We start from the raw sequence: 20,881 nt of genomic DNA, 5'->3' as shown, positions 1-20,881 counted from the left end.
AAACCTACCATAAAAAATATTGACCCTTCATTTCTTTGTAAGTGGTATGGGTGTCGAAAATAATAGTTTCTACGATGCATCGCAATGCAGACGAGGACAATTCGGTATCGGTTTAGTAATAGACCATGACCGATTATAATGTACCGATGCTTTTCTGACGTTATTGGTCACGTACGTGCTTTGTCGTGGTAGCATACAATGGCAGAGGGAGGCGAGACGTGAATGCAAGTAATTAAAAATGCTCCAACTAGAGACTTGTGTGAGATGGATTTTTCCATCTATCAATCTCAGGCAGGTTTGTTAAGTTGAATAAATTTTTGAAATAAATCAACGTTTTGATGATATTCAAATTTTATGACCAGCACCTATATATATAATATTAAACAAAAAACACTGTTGAGCAGCAAACAGGTATTTGAATCTGCTGATGTCACTGGAGTCTCAAAGTCCTCTCTATTCAGGCTGGCAGTTATGTTTCAAGTTGCATTTCAGCCAGGTAACCAAAGAGAAACGTTTACAGTGGGTTTACACACCCACACACGCCACTTTATAAGGTACACCTGTTTAACTGCTCATTAAGACAAATATCTAATCTGCCAATTACATGTCAGCAACTCAGTGCATTTACATTTTACATTATACATTTATACATAGGTATGTGCAATCCCCTGGGATCGAACCCACAACCTTGCGTTGTTAACGCAATGCTCTTACCACTGAGCTACAGGAAAATGGTAAATGGTAAAAGGACTGCATTTATATAGCGCTTTCACAGACCCAATGGCCACCAAAGCGCTTTACATTTGCCTCACATTCACCCATTCATACACCGACGGCGGTGTCAGCCATGCAAAGCGCCATCCAGCTCGTCGGGAGCAGCTGGGGTTAGGTGTCCATTTTACCACTGAGCTACAGGAAAGCTAACTGAAACTGAGCTAAAGGAAATTTAGGCATGTACACATGGGCCCCATTTACACTGCATGGTTCAAGTGACCCAATTCCGATTTTTTCCTCTCATGTGGCACAGATCGGATATGACCGGCGAACGTGTACGCAGGAAAAAAGCACATGGATTCCGATTTTCTCAGATCGGTTTCAGGGCTCACTCATATGTGGAAATAAATTGGATATGAATCGGATACGTGCATTTGCATGTGCCATGTAAGCAGACAAATCGGATATTCCCCAGTAAATGCGAGTCGTACGTCATTAAAAAGGGGACTTCAACTCATCTTTGACTTATCAATGGCGCGATGGAGGACGAAGGCTCAACACAGTGGAGTTTTTCTTCGCCTTACGAGACCAATGTTTTGCTGACCTTTGAAAATAGTGCGGAAAGTAAAACACCGGATAATTAGAGATGTACGGATGAGCTCCAACGTCACCCGAATCCGCAGCCAAAAACAAATCATCCACCCGCACCAATCATTTTCTCTTATTTAAGTATCCGCACCCGTTGTCAAATGACTATTATTCTTATGCGTTGAAGCCGGTGAAATTGTGTATGCAGTTATAGCAGGAATCAAGGCTTTGATAGGACAGCATTATTGTAATGCATGGAGAATTGCAATTATAAAACCGTAAGATGAAGAGGCACTCTTTGTTTTTCACCTGTAAATACTAATATCCTCACTCAGAAGTCAGACACTGCTGCTTTTTATACAACACATTGTCTCGTTCAGGTGTGAATGAACCAAACTAAGATGCAACAGGTTCTGAAACAAAATGCTCCAAACGAGCCAGGTGAAAAAAGTACCTTAATCAGCAAAACTGTGACCTTACAGAATATCTTAAATTAAGATCTTAAGATACTTTTCTTACGCCATTGGCAAAGTTTTTCTTAAGCATAAACCGCACCAAATTCTTGCAGATTTCTGTTAAAAACAAGAAAAAAATCATCTTGTTTTAGGGGTGCTTAACCCCCTGGGGTCGGCAAACGCGCGGGCGCGTTTTGCTCGTTTTTTTTTACATAGCAGCAAAATAGACCTAAAATACTCAGTCAGTTTTGGTCATACAGCCTTAAGAAATATGAAAAAATAATCTGTTAAATGTCTACTTTTTTATGTGTCCACTTACAATCGAAATAAAACGATTTTGTAAAATAAAGAAAGTAAACAGGGAGTGCTTTCTGCCTCTCCGTCTCCGTGAACTTTTTTTCTGAAGCACTTCTCTAAACTCAAATAAAACTCAGCGAATACTATTCACTCAGACATGAGATATATATCTCTATAATCATTTAAGTGTGTAGTTTTAAATTATCTAATTCAAAACTAAAAGAAATATTCTCTGTTTATGTAATCTATATATAAAGAGCGAGAGATCAGCCGTCCTCATTATCTTTCTGCCAGCTCATTACTCCGCTAATGTGACACGCCCATCGACAGCGCGCGCGCTATTCAAATTCTAATCTGAAGCAACACATGCAAACCAGTCAACGCCCACAACAGCTGGACAACACACTCGCTGTGAGGAATAATAATATCGTGATAATCCTGGAAATGTTACCTCAAACGTGCTGGAGTAGCCGAACAACGGGTCCAGCTGCAGATCATCAGTAAGTGCTTTGTTCTAATCGCGATATGAAATGGTGTCTGTAAACCGCAAAAGACTGTTTATATTTGAATCGCGTTTCTGTGTTTGAATGAATGAACGGCGCATGCTGTTGTTTACTACAGCTCGCGCGAGTTTCGCTTTTAGCAAACTATATTGCCTACTGAGATGAGTAAAAATCGACTGAATACGTTTAAATAAAATGTGTTTGTATAAGCAACATATTAAACTGCAAATTAACATTTATGCCCTAATATATAGTAGGCTATAAAAGACCACATGTTACAGACGAAATATGAAAGACAACATTTCGTTTTGGATAGATTATTTATAAAGCTTATACTGCCACATCAAAACCTAATTTACAAGGTACAAACAAAATCTTAAAAGGTCAATATAAGCCTTCTCTATAAATTATTTTTGTGTTTTATTAGTGACAAATTTGGGGAGAGGATAGCCTACATAATCCAAAACTTTCTGAAAATACGAATGAGAATTAACTGCACAATTAGAAATGTTTACCTTGGATATTATACAATTTGCAAGCATACAGTTTGTGGAAAAATACACTTTTTTCAAGATGTTTCCAACTCTGAACCAATTATGTAGTAATATATATATATATATATATATATATATATATATATACTGGTATATATATGTATGTATGTATGTATATATGTGTGTGTGTTGTCTTTGCATTTTTTCTTGTAGCCACAGTGACACCTATGAATTGCTCATTAGTATGCAGCATTAGCAGCTCTTTGTCTTCTCCAGGTGGGAATGAGGACATTATTCATGACCTTGTTGGATCATTCACGCCCACCTGCATATTGCCTTTCCAAACAAAAAGTGTCTTACAAAATTTAAATCAATCTATTGTTTAATGTGAACGATTAGCCCGGATGATTTTCAGATCATTTTGAAGTAAATACTCTAGCCGACAGCACCCATTAGTCAAAAGTATTGTGGGAATATGTGAAGTTGGTCGTTTGTGGTCTTATATCAGAACATTTAAGTTTGAGTTTTTTGAATAACCACGCATAAATAATATTCTCTCAAAAATGCAAACATGTACATACATGTTGCTCACATATTATGATAGCCATGTTTGTGCTAAATAGAGTGTAATTACACCTTTGCCATTAATATGTTTATAAGCAACTGAAAAAAATACAAATATCAGGGCATATCAAAACATCTCAAGGACCCCAAAAACACCTTAGACTCCAGAGGGTTAAATACATTATTATTACTGAAAAATAAGCTGAAAATAAAGATTAAATTATTTTGTGCAGGTTATGCATCAAAAACAGCCTGGATAATTCATCCACGTCTCTGTAGTACATATCAGATCTCGCCCTTGCTGCCTGTTTCAGGCTCACATGAACACAGATCCAGCACTTCGAAGGGGAATAGATCAGGTTGACTTATCCATACGTTAATGATCTCAAACTGCCATCCTCCATGTAGTTCTGACACAGCAGAGTTTGCATCCATAATCACCAGAATGGATGATGTCCAGAAAGCAACAGTGTGCTGCATTATGACACTGCTGCCAGAACTCTTCGCTGATCCAGGTGCAACCAACTGCAGTGCTTAATCAATAACATGATTAATCTAATTTGCTTGAACTACAATGCACAGCGGCCACGGGCCTGTGTGTATTTTGGTTAGTGAATCACTCATGGAACAAGAGTGCTCAATGAAGCATGGTGTGATGGAGCAGGAGATTCCATCACGTACGTGGAGATGAGCAGGGTATTCGGGGGTGAGGTTAGATAGATATGCTAATGACAGGCCCACACAGAGTCTGCATCCTCAACACTTCACAATAAAATTCTGCAGAGTTGGGCCTCCTAACATTCAAAAATGACTACAAATCCACCACTCCCTGCATGTTTATTATATTGTTAAACAATTTAGCTAATCCGATTACGCTTTTAGCAGCAGATACAAGCGGTGTACTGTCAGGTACTGACAATTTGACATTACACAATGATTCACAGCAGCCAGAAAAAAAAGATATTCAAGGAGCCATTAGCTCCTAAAATGCTACATTTAAGAGGCAAATTACTTCAGTTGACTAAAAGACCAGGTTGATAAAGGTGATGTATGAAAAGTGCTTCAGTTCATTGAGTAATTGATGCCTATTGGACTTCATATGCTAAATTATAACCAATATAATTTAATATTTGAATGTTGTTGTTTATAATATATATATATATATATATATATATATATATATATATATATATATATATATATATATATATATATATATATATATATATATATAAAAAAAAGTAAATAGCATTTAATGTATAAAATGACTCACGGTTCAGCTCAACTGTGAACTTGGTAATGGTTCTAATCGATTCACTAACAGCCCAATTCAAATCACTTTCTCAGCAGAGAGTTAGAAGTGGTTTCTATGAATGTTGTTGACTGACTCACAAAAAAAGAACCATGTCATAAGAGTAATTTGTTTGTGAATCGGACACCACAGCACATACTTTTAAGAAATTATATCTGATGAAAAACTATCATGCATTTTTATTTGTCACATTTGCATCTATTTTATTCACATTAACATTTCTCAATTTAATCATCTTAATTACCCAGTCAGCACAATCAGCAATTACCCAGAATGTATTTCAAAATCAGCAGAATCATTTAAATTGTGATTGTGTAACTTTTGTAACAACTTAGAATATGGTACCATTCTGGCCAAGTGAATCTTGATGACAACAGTGTGGAAGGTAGCGTTTCAGCCACTGCAGGTCAACAGAGATAATTGGGATGTTTCTAAGGTCGAGATGGAGTGTCCGCCATGGAAGTCGTTAACTCCTGGAGGCCACTGCAGTTCATGCTAGGCCTTCATAAATCATGAAATCACCTCTATCAAGAGTCAGCATTTCATTAACGCCGATTATAGAAGGAAAAAGAGAGGGCAAAATAACAAGAAAAGATTAAGTATCAGAGCTCCTCCTCTTCTACGACAGAAGCCATATCCCCCTGTAGCCCAAGACTGATTACCCACTGAATTTAAGGAGGGATGATTCTGGTCAGTACCTGAATGGGAGACCTTCTGGGAAAAACTAGGTGGCTGCTGGAAGAGATGTTAGTGAAGCCAGCAGGAGTGCTCACCCTGTGGTCTCTGTGTGGGTCCTAATGCCCCAGTATAGTGATGGTAAAAAAAGCACCGTCCTTTAGATGAGACGTTAAACTCAGGTCCTTACTCTCTGTGGTCACTAAAAATGCAAGGATGTCCAGGCTAAATTTGCCCATTGGCTTCTGTCCATCATGGCCTCCTAATTATCTCCACACGGATTGGCTCTATCACTCTGTCTCCTCTCCACCAATGAGCTGGTGTGTGGTTGGAGTTCTGGCGCAATATGGCTGCCCTCGCATCATCCAGGTGGATGCTGCACATTGGTGGTGGTTAAGGAGATTGGTTGGTTGTTTTTTGGGGGGGGGGGGGGCTAAAACGGTGCCTCGATGATGCACTGGAGCCACTGACGCTGGCCCCTCCCCTAACAATATAACTAGAGCACATTCGCGAGTTACTGTCAGTACAATTAGTTACTACAGCCTACAGTTTGCTAGCTAGCTATGCCTTCATCACGGAAATGCGTATTACCTGGATGCGATCACTTACAAAACAGATCTGTGTCCTTATTTAAATTTCAGAAAAACGACCATATCAAGAAGAGGTGGATTCATTTTGTGAAGAACCACCTTGATGGAGAGCTGAGGATCACCACCAACACCCGCCTCTGTAGTGATCATTTTACACAGGATAGTTTTATAAACTTTCGTCGGAGACAACTAGGATTCACTGATAATCCGCCGCTACTGGTGAATGGGGCCGAACCGACCATCTCCCGCCTCAGCTTTCCTCCTCTCGTCCCGCAAAAGGGCGTGGTTTCAGCGCAGCCAGTGAACACGCCCCCAGCGCTTGAGAGCAGAGAATACTGCTAATTTTTTCAAGATTTTGATAGCTTATTTTATTTACTTGGCGGCTTTCTTTAGCATTCAAATTTGGCTGGGTGGCTAATAACAAATTTTTCTGTGGTGTGACAAACTCAGAACACATACTTAATTTTGACTTTACAGGGACTTTAAGTAAAGCAGCAAGTGGCTGAATTTATGAATGGGATATAAATCATTGACTCTCCCGATTCATTCAAAGCAGCAGATTTGTTCACATAACGCCGTGTGTTGCTTGGAGACAACAGTTCTGAGGTGGTGGATTTAATTGGAACTATTATTGCGTTGTATAATAGAGTAAATAGTATTGACAAAACGGTTTAAAATGTACGTGACAAAGCTGCAGTCCGTAACTTTTTTGGGTTAAAAATTAAAGTACATAACCTGTCAGTGTTCAAAACTATCTGCTTGCCTTCGATTTAAAACGGTAAACTTGTAATAATGTTTTTAATTCCAGTGGTACTGGTGGATTTCTGCGGGAAATTCAAGCATGTCTTTGCGTCATTACGTCACATCTGTACATGTAAAGAAGGCGTCTCATCTAGTAGGGTATATGCTTATAGCCTTTTATGATATACAGCCTTCTCTCACAGCACTTGATATAATTAAACTTCTCAATTAGATGGCGGATCCAGAAAGGTTCAACCGACAATCACCAGTGAACTGGAGATTCACCCGTTGTAAAATGCGTAAGACAGACAAAGAGACTGCAACCGGGCCCATGCAAAAACAAGGATAAATATCAGAAGGGCATTAAATGTAGTCACGCAATGCTGATGTTGTTAATATTAACAATTTGAGAACAAAGTATAATTTTCGCGGTTTGACGTGATATAAGCGATCGTTAGATTTAATCAGCGCGATTTACGGCAATGCTTTTTTTCCCGTAGAACCCTACATTTACAAATGTACAATGTCGATAACGGCAGTAATGTAGCGCGATTTGACAAGTCAGCTTTACTCATATGCACGCTGCTTGTGTGGATGCAGTCAGTTTTGATCTCAAAAGATGAGGCCATTACTCTCGAAAGAAGAAATCAGGAGGATCACACTAAAAAAAATTGACGTCATTTCAAATCGCAAGCACACTTGGACATGTTGAATTGGAAATGATCAAAACAATAGCCAGCCTTTCTAAACGTGTACACAAGAGACCAGGCCTAGAGCTTGCTGTCCCCTACATGGGGAACTTTCTATCTGTAAACTCTAGTGGCAGTGAAGTAATGCAAGTCAAACCAGCCCACACAGAGTAACACTTTCCAATTAAACTCACTAAAAATTAAATTATTTTTAACATGAGAGGCTACTGGCACTGAAATCAACAGCACAGACCATATGCTTCTGCAACTCTTCGATCCTGAAGAGGTATTTTGGAGAAATTAAATGATGGTCTACTGGAGGACTGGTGCATCAAAATCAGACGAAACATTCTCACTTGCTTTCACATGGGATTTTCAATCAATTGATATAGGTTCAAAATGCAGACTTTGCATATAAAGGAATAGTTCACCAAAAACTAAAACTATCATTATTTACTCACCCTTATGACATTCTTTCCTCTGTGGAACACTTTTTTTTGTCATGCAAATACCCAAAATGGAGGCTTATCAGGTTATCAGTATCATTGAGGGTTATTATTGTTTTTTGGTGATTTGAAAAAGAGATAAAGTTACTTACAATTCTAGTTTTGTTTTCTATGAATAACAGAATAGCAGGTTTGTGACAACTTGAGACTTTAATAATGACAGAATGTTCATTTTTGAAAGAAGTACTGCTTTACACGCAGTGTTCGATCTCAAGCAGGGGCAAGTCCTGCAGGAATGCTTCGTCACTGTGAGGACGAACAAATTGTCAACTGATAGAAAAATGCTGGTAGAAATGCACTCTGTCAGCATGCAATATTTCAGGCAGCCGAGAGCTCTCCCGTTTGCTCAGTATTACCCAATCACGGACACAAGAAGATTCTGGGCTAACACAAGTTTATTTTATGAACAAAAAAAGCAAATCTGTTTGGTGTGTCTTACAGAGAACTCAATCAATAAATCAATTACTTTTCTTGCGCCGATTTGAAACTACAGTACCACATCAAAATAAATTTTATTTTACCCAAGTTGTGAATTTGCAGCCTGAACTGAATGCGATTAAAAAATAAAAATCAGACAAAAAAAAAAAATAATAATAATAATATAGAGAGAAAAATAAATAGACATTAGGCTACATCTTTGTGTTTCATTATCTTCACTGGCTGTAAAGCAAAGCTAACATGCACCACTACTATTGCAGACTGGCTGGTGAACAAATTACTTTTATTAGCAGGTCAACGTAATGATTTCATTGATCAAGTAACTATTTGTTACACTTTGCAGTACGGTTTTAAAAATTAAAAGCATGCATACATTATTGTCAGTTACATTGTTGTTATTGTTCAATGTAGTATTGGTAATTCAATATGCATTAATGTATATGTATGTATGTATGTGTATATATATATATATATATATATATATATAAATGAATGAATTATAAAATGTAAAAATAACAACTTTAACTACTGAACAATAAATATATATTAAATAATATAATAAACAATAGTAAATAGTGTATTAAAAAGTAATTAAAAAGTTAATTTTAAGCAAGGGTAACACTGTATATAATTTTTTTTACTTTTAGGTCATAATAACTACTAATTGCATTAACTAATGTTAGAATTATATAACCTTATTGTAAAGAGTTAACTAGCAATCAATAAATGGATAGTCACACATTAATTAAAGCTAAAATATAAATAAGGCATTGGTTACGACTACACGATTAACTGCTTGTCAGTATCTCCCAAATAGCATTTGCATGTAAAAAAAAAAATATATATATATATATATACACTTCAAAAGTCCCACTTAACCTGCAATCACTTCAGCAGTATAGTGTTGAGATGGGTGAAAATGAGCCTTACAGGGAAACAGAGATCTAATGTTAAAGGATTAAGGAGGTAGTGGTTTAAAAATCCAAGTAGACCAGGATCACAAACCCATTTATCACTTTAGTGCCCTTAAGTGAGGCACTAAACCTCCAAGTTGCTCAGGGCAGACTGGCCCTGCAATCAGTGCACAGTAAGCTGCTTTGGATAATAACAGTCTCTTAAATGGCAAGTAAATAGCCACGCGACTAACTGATCTACTTCAGAGGTCTCTTACTGCAACCTAGACGTCGATAAGAAAGGTAACAAAGTTTAAGCAACAAATTTAACTATTGCATACTCTTTGCAGACTGTTCTGAACTTTAAAAGTGCTCCTCCTAGCTGGAGGCTATTCAATGTCAGAGTCCTACTCTAGAGGGTGCTTATTTAAGATACGCATGCGGTGCAGCGGCAGGACAGCATATTGAAGGATTGCAGTGCTCTAGGCCATCAGAGTACCAGGGACTGTGAAAGCAAAGCCTCAGCACAGCTTAAGCATTTCCCCTAGTGACTATGAATCATAAGCAGGGGTGTGTATGAAAATGACCACCAAATCTGGAATGCTTTCCACAACAGCTGAGAGAACATGCTGCCTCCCCTTGTCCTTTTCCTTGCCTTCTTTCACTGATGTTGTGCTAATATTTAATATATGCTAAGCTGTGGCTGCCATGGCAACCTTCGGCATACCAGACTTGGACTGTGTTCAAGTGAGGCTGAGGGCTAAAATGGCCGGACAATAATCCTCAAAACACAGGACAATCGCCGCAGAGCCCCAAACCGTTGGCGGGAAGGTGATAGGAGAGGGATTTAGGGCAGAATTTCAGAGAGGAAGCCAAAGCATCCAGGCTCTCGTGAGCGCTGCAGATCATGTGACTTGCGCTCAGCGCTCAGCCGTGAGAGTGGGTGGGTGGGAGTGTACTGGCATTGTAACGCTTTTTATTGGCTGCCACAGCTTTACTACTCAGCATCGTGGATTTTCATACAGACTGTGCACTCAGCACCCTGTTATCTGACTGCAAAATTTGGGCTTTGATGACGGCAGGGATATATATGAGGAATGACGTTATTCCGAAGAAATAAATGTTATCATGTTGGGTATTTATCAGTGCTAGCAGCTGGGTAATGTTGCTCTGCATACAATATGTTGGATATATGTACGCAACGCTCTAAAAACATTTAGCTTACATAGTTTCTGCTGCATCTGTGCGTACCTCCTAGAGCTCGCACTTCTGACATTTCTCCTCAACCCCTGGAGAGGAATAGGATGTACGTGCCCAAGCATTTTGCTGCGCACACACACGCTGCACACAAAAATAACCTCTACAGTTATGAATGAAACCGCAGGGAAGCAAAGGGCATGCTGAGGCAGGGACGCAAAAACTCACACAGGAGCAAGAACGCAACACACACAGAGACAAACAGGTACCTTAAACGAGTAAAATAACCCAGGTGAGATCTCCCCGAGGAGGTCTGATGAGGAAAGACATTGAGTCTTACCTGTCAGAGATGTCATGACTTCCTGTGGCTCCGAGCAGTCCAAGAGCTGCACTTCCCACCACTGCAGCAGCCCCACTGCCAGCCTCCATGATACTGACTCACTGCAGAAGCAGCCTGCCAGAGAGGGGGGAGGGGGGGGGGGGGGGGGAGAGAGAGAGAGAGATTGAGAGCAAGGGAGAGAGAGTAAAAAAAAAAGATGTAGAGTCAGTACAGAGTTAGAAATGAGAGACGAAACAACTTGGACAGGGCGATTGTGAAAGTTAAAACAAGCAGAGGAGAAAGGCGACAGTGAGATTTGTGTCTCTGGAAGATAGCAGAAACATAGACAAATCTCTGATCACAAACTCTATTGTGTACTTTCAGGATGATGCTTAGACTTTAGGAAAATGTTTTTCTCTGCTTTCAAATGGTGACATTGCATTCATTCACCTTGATCTGACAAGACCATTAAAAAAAAGAAAATTGGTTAACCAGGTTGTTACTGGTATGTGGTTTTTAGATCATCACATCAGCTGATACCTTACCTGGTACCTTATTTTATTCATAAATTGAAAATACCCATTATAAAAGCCCTTAGGAAAATGGAGGGAACCAGTGGCAAATTAGTCTTCAGGGCTTTGACGTCATTCCTGCAGCAATCTATAGAGATGCCAATTCAAGGAATAATAATAATATTATTCAAGGATAATAATAATAATAATAACATTAACAGTTATATTTAATTTCAAACAAAGCATCATTTTTAAAAAAATTACATTTCCTGTAGTACGCATAGAACTATCAAGTTTGCTTTGTTTTTCATCCTAGTCTCATAATATCGGCATCAGCTGTTGAAGATCCCGTATCAGTCGTTTAATAAATCAATTAAAACATACAGTGTAAGACGGTATAATGTGTCCTTCCCTTGTGCAAATACTTAGTAGAGGTTATTAAATCTTGTTAATAGTACCATTAAAGTTGCCACCCAATCAGACACAAAGCTAATGTTTGTCACACAGAAAAACTCCCACCCCAAAGCTCTGTGTGTATTTAATTGCAGAGACAGGAGATAAATGACAAGCTGAACAAGAGAACATTCCTCATCCATTTAAAACAACAAACCCCTAAACCCACACAGCCATCCTCCTTTAGTAGCCATCAACCACCGCCATGCGGCTTTCTTTGTGTCCTTTGAAGCAGACAAGGGGAACTTTATGAAAGACTGGCAGGCAGAAAAATTGTAGGAAGCGTCGTACACCCACGCACGCTCAAAAAGCAACATCATGTCAATGAGAGGGATGGGCTGTTGTGAGAGTTTGACACTGAAGAAGAACTTGTGGAAAGTTTCCTTTGTAAACGACTCTTTCAACGATTTTCGTGTTGAGCAACTGGTTGGTTAGACCGTTATACTGCGACTGTTATATTAAATTTGAATGAATATGCAACAGATGATTAACAAATATTTTTAAGTCATCCATTTAATTATTCCTAATGCGATATTGACAAATAATCTCAATATTTTCTTAGATTTTGTTGATCAGACGATATTTTGCTGAGCGTGTTATTGTGCCGTTTCCTTGGCTGGTTTAAGACTGCCGTTGACAGCTGACTCCTGAAGTTTTTTTTATTCTTCATATTTTGTGAGATTGTTAGTTCACAGAACTGACAGAAATTTCATTTTCCAATAAGATTAAATTTATTTATTTTCTATCGTTTATGATATATTTTTTTTAAATTGATTTTGTCATATCTAATAAAATGTAGCCTATGCAAATTTGATGTAAAATGATTACATCAATCAAATTCAGTTAGAATAATAAGACACTATAGGGCTGTTATTACCAATCAAATGTGTAATCAGAATCAACAAAATACATCTTTGCAATACAGAGGAAACACAGAAGCTGCATCTGACATGGCATTTAGATGTATTTATTTAATGCAGCTCAAAGATGACAAATGCACTTAACATGCAGTTACAAATGCATAATTGATGTTTAAAAATAAAACATCTTTTCAATTTTAAAATCATGTCATGAATATCAAATTGATATACAAGACATGATTTTAAAATTGAAAATATACTTTAAATATGAAACTAAAACCACCAGTTGGTGGTGGCAAGTCATTGTTCCCAAGCGAATCATTGAGTCATTAATTCAACCGATTCGTTCAAATGCCTGATTCATTCAGTAATGAAACACTGCTGTGTGTTTCTCATAGACATTTAACAGTTCTGCTGTGGCTTTGCTTGGAACTATTTTTACCAGTCATAGAGCAAAACAGGCAATATTGTGTTTAAAATGTAAGCCACTTAACCTTTTATTAAATTGTATAAAATCAATATCGCATTTACAATTGTGCTGATATTTGGGGGGAAAAGCAGCGCTCTGTGTGATTGCTTAACTAGGCCTATATCATATGATATAAATAGCCTAAAAGACAATAAGTCATACAGGGACATTATACTGTATTTTAATAGAGTAAATCATGCAATGCACGCTTAATGCACATACACAGTAGTCTAACCTAAACCGAAAAGGCTACAGCATGCAGTGTATGCGTGCTTTTGTTTGTTTTTTTGAAAATGAGGAACATATTCGATAATGTTTGCACATCATTAAAACAACAATTATGATATTATATATAATCGCATACCCCTATGTTGTTCTTTCTTTTACTACATATTACAATTCATAAAGTAGAGCTAAAGTGCCATTTTATTACAAAACAGGGTTGTCACGATTCCTCAAGTAAATTCAAGTGCTTGGTTTAAAAAAAAAGGTCCTAGATTGCACCATTCAACAATGGGGAATAACTCCTGACATTTACATTTCATCACAACAATTCAGTGTTTCATAAGATTCAAATTACTGTACGGTCATCTTATTCAACTGCATTTTAAACATTTTAACACTTGGCTGACGCTTGTCATTGACAAATAAATGGCTCTCTGATTAGTGTGCTCTAAACAGTCTCACTCAAAGCGGTTTCAATATTATCAGAAAAATATGCAGAAAAATGTATACCATTTTTGTCTTGGAATAGGTCAAGATCATGAGAGGCTATTCTTTTTTTATCTTTTGTTTTTTCAAATTGAATTTACATATGAATGTATCTGCATCAATTTTCAGGGTATTAATTGGAATTTGGTAAGAGAAAATTGACATGTCCGTGCATTGCAAAGGCAAAAGGAGGACAAATACACTTTTAAACCTAAAGCCGCCTTTCCACTGCACACACGACAGCCATCGGACCGGAAGTCATTGATTTCCAATGGAGAGTCGTACGAGAGCTGCGGAGAGTTCAGATCATATGCGGAAAATTCGGGTCCATTTTGAGCTTTGGATCCGTTGAAATATCTGAACTTCTGCGGCTAGACCGTTTGCGACCGGATGTGATGTATTCTTTTATATATATATTTTTATTGAGCAGATTTTTAGATGACAATATGTGCATGGCATATATGAAAAACATCACAACCTGCTTTTTTTTTTTTAACATCCATAAAAATGAATAAAGAAAAATTATACAAATATACAGAACAGGATGTGATGTATTCTAATCAAAACTATGAGCGCGAGGCTAGAATTACCAATATTTTAACTCTTTTAATGTTATTCTGTAAACGCTATTTCTGTAAAATGTCGGTTATTAATAATTATGGCAGAATTATTCAATCAATATTTATATTGATTAGCTCTATTTTATTTTTATTTTAGATGTATTGAGGGTCATTTCTTTTGAGTGGATATATTCATGCTTGCATTACATTCATTAAAATCATTAATTTTACCATTCCGAGGGTAACGGTTGCTTCACGACCAATTTCAAAGTTCCGTGCGACTGAAACTAGGGGGCGAAATGCGACAATCGTATGCGAATGTCGTGTGCAAAGGAAAAGGAAAGGCGGCTTAACTGTTCCAAACCTCCAGAACCCCACAACGGAGATCCAAATTCATGAAGATTTTTTCTTGAAATATGATCTCATTGACAGGCAGACAATCTGTCTGGTGTAGGACATGGTGGCCTGCACTAATATGAGAAAGATGGGATTTATTAACATGGCATTACATCAGAGGGCAAAACCCTGCCTCAGCAGAGTATTACCTCAACAAATGTAACACGAGGCAGGTCAGATAATCTATTAAAATATCCGAAGGGATACACATCAGTTTAAAACTAGGAATCATGTTTCTCCCGCATTTCTCACAGCTGTCAGGCAACATTTCAATAATACAAGATTCATATCTTCATCATATTGTCTGCTGCTGGCAATAGTATGCATTATTTGTGAAAATGAAAAATAACCACAGTTGATTCATTACATTCGATGTCTTAATCTATGTACACTCCACATCTGTGAAATGTTTGGTCAAAATCACAGAAAGCACAAAGTAAGGTCTGGTCGAACTGCAAAAAAAATTATCAGTATTTGAGTCTATATTGTTTATGACAACAACAAAAAAAACGAAACATCTTTAAAACTATTTATTTTAACCAAGTAGAAAATGTGTGTAAAATGTAACTTTTTTTCCTGAGAATATAGTTTAAGCTTATTTTTTTAAAAGCATAAACCTCTCTAAATTTAGTTAGAATTATGCTTAAAACAAGAAGAAGAAAAAGTTAAAAACCGGTATATCTTATTTTAAGCATGTTTAGAGGCTTCCTCTAGAAAACAAGACAAAAATACCAATTAAGAGATTTTTTTGTTTGCAGTGTAGCAATTGTCTCTCCATCCCAAGATACAAGCACTTGTTTTGACTTTGCATAGACAAAGGAGAAGCTGATGAGCAAACTTGTACTTGGTAAATAGGCAATTACTGGAGGTTGTGTTGAAGAGAAGAGCATATCTATAAATCCGGGGAAGAGACCAGAGATAAGAGTAAACAGCATCCAGCAGGTGAGTCCATGAACAAAACACTGCCAGAGCTCCGATGAAGCCCTGCCTCATTCAATTATATGCCAGGAATACTGCAGCTTTGAATGGATTTACACAGGATTTGTATAGCCAGATCTTAAATCTGAGAATGAGAGGGGGAAAAAATCCATATTATATCAAGGTTATTTTGAGCATTGCTGACCCTGTGAAAAATTACTGTGCTGTAGGGTCAGATGCTACTGTTTATCAGATAAATGTACAATTAAGACAAATTCATCAGTTCAGAGTCAGACTTCTTCATCTCCAACCACCATACCATGACCACTGAGGAAAACAGCCACTCAGCCAACACCAAAAAGGCATAATTTCAAGCCTAAAACTTGAGGAAATGTGTACAATACATCATGTGGCAGATACAGAGTGATGCGTTTTGGAAATAGTGCTATAATATCACTTTCTGTAAGAGGTGACTCAGCATGTCCATCCCCTTTCATTTGGAGTTCGGGGAACTTCTAAAAGCTCTGCCAGATTCAATACAGTGACCCTGACAACTTTACAAAGAGGAGTCACTAAAAAAAAGTGAGAGTTAGGTAAACAGCATCATCAAGGTAAGACCTGTCAGCGTGTTATGATCTATAAGGTTATTTATCATGCTACTGCCGCATTAGCATGAAAATTTTAGACCTAAAACCTCTGAGAGAATAATTAGCATGCTTTAAAACGCTTTGCTGCCCATCCCGTGGGCATTGCTATTAGATGGCTGTTCATGCTTAATTAGACAGAGAAAACAAAGGGACAGTTTGTACTGTTAACCAACCTGAACTTGCTATATTTAGAAATGATCAGCCCCCCAACTCCCTTAACACATTTAAAGCAACAAACCCAAATGACTAATGAAAAATCCTAGCTTGAAGTATTACCCATGAACATTCTACTTAAGTAAGGAGGAGGCTGTGTGTGTGTGTGTGTGTTATGTTTATACAGTGTTGTTTTAACTATTTCAAAACATACGTTATGGCTGAATGGGCATGTCGCCCCGCATCAAACATCAGTTATTAATCGGGCTGAATCTTGGGAGAAAAGGTCAGTGCTGATGAATAGCCCGGGCTCTGCTTGTATTGCTGGATTACATGGGAAGTGGGCAGCAATCTGAATGAATGGGAACGGGCAAAGACTGCTGGGCAGAGAGACTCGAGTCTAGAGAAGAAAAAAAAAAGAAAAAAACTGACTCATTGGGCCCACAGAAGAGACTCTCCACTCCAAACAATGCAGGCCGGAAACCTATGGCTTCAGCAGATCGCCTGTACACATCCAGCAGAGTGGGGTCGTAAAGAGATCAGCTCTGAGTCCCACAATGCGGCCTCTGCGTGGGCTACAGGTCACTATCAGGCCTACTAAGACTACAAAGCTGGGAAAATGTATTCTGAAACGGTTTCATGCATGTGAATCTTAACACTGTACAATGCTGTGCTCTATATATCAGTGGTAAACAGGGTAACTAATAATATAATTAACATAATATAACAGTAAAGAATGGAAGTAATCAAAATGCTCTAGACATCATAAAACCTTCCCCCTCTCCGCTTGTGTTCAAACTAAGTCACCGGCCCCAAAGAGTCGCAAAACCAGTGCTCTCCAAACGCTGTTATCACCTCGGCTCTCCTGAACGAGCTGGCATTGTGATTCCTCCTACCCCCGCTCGCTGGTGGACACACATTTATGAATGCCTATGCGGCCGTGCGCATTTTACTTTCACTTTAGAAACAGGGCCAATTCGAGGAAAAATAACGAATTATTTGCAGGTTAACTTACCTTATTTGCACTGGGTATAAATCCAAAATATTGCCATATTAGGCAAATTTAACAATACGCTTTGAAACCAAATCTTCCACCATCATCATCTTGTCTGTCACGCTGCATTAAGCAGACACGTTCAGTTTTTAAATGTAGTGTCTGTTCTCTAACTTAAAATTATTTTTATTAGGCTACTTAAAAAGAAAAATGGCGGTGGGGCAATGCCACAGTGGGCAAGTATGTAACCAGTGAATTAGAGATGTTAAAAGTGAGTGGGTCCAATATCATTGGTCTTAAATAGAGGGTGGGTCTTGTCCCCATGGTTCCGACACCCATGGGAAAATGAGATGTTATGTTTTTAAGGACTTATGTTTTTAAGGACATACCGGTAATTGTTTTCGATGTTTTGCGCCACGCATTACGCAATCATGCTGAAAGGTCACGCTTGACACAGGCAGAAGTACCAACCTAGTGTTTACAAAGTGAACGTGCAAGACTAAGCCAAATGCCATTTAAAAAAAGGTCGGACGATTTTTAAGTTGGAGAAAATGAGATTGCATTTTTTCACCCTACCCTACCTTTTTGAACTGAAACGCATGTGACCTTTCAACATGATTACGTAATGCATGGCACATCTCAGAGCTAGTTCAAGACGAGCGTGCGTGTGTGCGTGTGTGTGTGTGTGTGTGTTCTGAAGTGAACTAATCCTTTAATATCGGGTCAGAAAACTATATGAGTAACATACGCAAGCCTAGATGCTCTTATTACTGAGCTGAGCCAAATGATCCAGTTCAGTTCCCTAAAAAGGTTAACTAAAGGATTAATCGACTGATCAGAAAATAGATTAATCTTAAAAATAAGCAATGGATTAATTGAATAATCGGAAAAATAACCAATAGATTAACCAATGATCAAAAAATCATTAGTTACAGCCGTAATTTTTAGATATTTTAAAACGTAATTTCTGTGATGGCAAAGCTGAATTTTCAGCATCATTACTCTAATCTTCAGTGTCACATGATCCTTGAGAAATCATTCTAACATGCTGATTTGGTGACATTTTGCCATTTAGGTCACTGAAACCGTGACATTTTCTTCAGGGTTCTTTGATGAATAGAAGGCTCAAGTGAACAGCATTTATCTGAAATAAAATTAATTTATAAAATTACATGTCTTTCCTGTCACTCTTGATCAATTTAATGTAATCTTGCTGAATAAAAGTATTAATAATAGTAATAATAATATTATATATATATATATATATATATATATTGAATGGTAGTGTAATATAGTGCAACATTAACCACAGACTTTATGCCGAAATAGGATGAAAAGCAATTAGTTTCACTGTTTTGACCATCGTTCCAAAACAAGCAAAAGCAACAAGTTTTATTTATTTTATTGCACAATTATGCAGCTTGCTCAAACTGATTACTGCAGAGGTTTATTAAACAGCAATGTTACATGCTCACAAAAGAACAATATGAGATTCAGAACAACAGGGGAGAAGCATTAAAAACAGACTGAGAAAAAAAAATTGAGAATGTGAAATGACTCGGACTGAGCTGGGCACTGAGGCTAATTTTCTTTATGTCCTCTCCAGTGCTTTTATGGAACGGTTTAGTGATTTCACTAAAGTAGTTCATCACTACTTTCTGGAGCCAGGTTCAGAGCTAAATAAACTCTACAGAAGTTAAATGAGTAAATTCTGTCACCCTGATGCAGTTTCACACTTTCAGACGCCAAGCCTTGAAGGCCAAACCTCAGGAACCTTGAGAGATAAATTATACAAGTTAGACTGTTTATCAACTAGAGAGAAAGCAAGCATATTACAATGGCCTTCAGAGGACTCTAAATGCAATAACTGATAATATAGACTCCTCGTAGTTAGTCCATCTACTCGCTACTTCTCAAACGTGGCCAGTTAGCACCGAGTGTCCTGTTTATCATGCTTAGATGAATCCTAATTTTAGTGGCTGTGCATGTCACAGACTGTTCTGTTTCCAATTCAGTTGTTACTCTGAATAGCCTCGCCCACTGCAAAATCTCATTGGCCCAAAATCCTTCTCCACATAACTGTACATTAAGGACAGTGTGATTGTCACATTGTGCAGCAGTATCACGTTCAGTGTGGATGAAGTGGTCAATCAAAACACCCGCAGGCCAGCGGTGAACACAAACTGTGTGAGGTCCCTGCATGGATTAAATTCTTTGTGAACTGTCTCGATCTCATCGTCATGCCTCTTACTTTGATTAATGAGGCAGAAATAACACAGCTTGATAATCCTGTCAGTGCCATCCCAGCGCTAAACAGGAACAGCACCTCACCTAAGCTCTTCCAGCAGAGATTCACAGGCCTGATAAGCATCCCTTCTCTCTTAATAAATGCAAAGAATTTCCTTCTCCTCTTCATCCCTGCCCATAAAAAGAGAGACAGAGAAATCTAGGCCGTCAACCACCAGCATATGGCATAAATATTCATGAAACAGAGACTGTGTGAGTTTCATCAAGGCCTCACTTTTATTTCACCGGCATCTTTGCTCAAAAAAGACAGAATGATACACTACCTCATTACATAGAGAAGTGAACCAAAAGCTTGTTACTTAAAGTATGTCTGCTTGCAAGGCCAAAACACAAAATCCTGCTAAAGCTCCGAGTCATCAGCAACAAGGCTGATTTGGGAAGTGAAACTGCCATCATCTCATTGTCATTTTCTCAATGCAGCACTGAACTGAATGCACTAGTTAGTTTCAAATGCACAACCAGATCCATGCCCTGTGTCGCTGACATTAATTATCCCTCAGTGTGCAGGAAGAATAGGTTATGTCTGCATGCATGGATGTATCATTATGCTTAATTGCTTCACAAATTGTGGCTAACCTCGTGTTCGCTTCAACAGAAATTCAAACTATGGCTATATTTAAAATAAACTTAATAATGAGCAAGGAAATGCATACTTTCCCTGCAGGAAGGAAAAAAATGTGAAGTAATTTCCTGACTGACCTTTCTTATGCATGCAAGCTACAAATAAAGCTTCAAATTAAATTTCATAAACTACAAAGTCATATCCTGTTACCTATAATGTAGGTTACTCATTTGTTGGTTTGTGCTTGGTTATGCAAAGTGCATGTTGGTGCCATAATGGACTTTTCCAGATTAAATTTACAATATTTAACAAATGATTCATTACGTTTTAAAGGATAAGCCATATTTGATGTCGAGAACAAACA

General features: G+C 37.9%; 1 protein-coding gene across 2 annotated transcripts in view; it reads right to left on the bottom strand.

Moving 5' to 3' along the window:
- Nucleotides 1–20,881, bottom strand: part of arhgap32b (Rho GTPase activating protein 32b) — a 112,409-nt gene that overhangs the window by 58,698 nt on the left and 32,830 nt on the right. For both annotated transcript variants that reach the window (XM_079586097.1, XM_079586098.1), the window contains exon 2: nucleotides 10,997–11,110. In XM_079586097.1, coding sequence (XP_079442223.1) covers nucleotides 10,997–11,085 — 89 coding nt within the window. In that variant the 5' untranslated portion in view covers nucleotides 11,086–11,110. The remainder of the gene's footprint in view (nucleotides 1–10,996; nucleotides 11,111–20,881) is intronic.

The sequence above is a fragment of the Phoxinus phoxinus genome, assembly GCF_949152265.1.
Source record: "Phoxinus phoxinus genome assembly, chromosome: 17".
In the NCBI taxonomy this organism is placed as follows: domain Eukaryota; kingdom Metazoa; phylum Chordata; class Actinopteri; order Cypriniformes; family Leuciscidae; genus Phoxinus; species Phoxinus phoxinus.
Note: the sequence above shows the minus strand (reverse complement) of the source record. Positions and strands in the feature narration are given on the sequence as shown.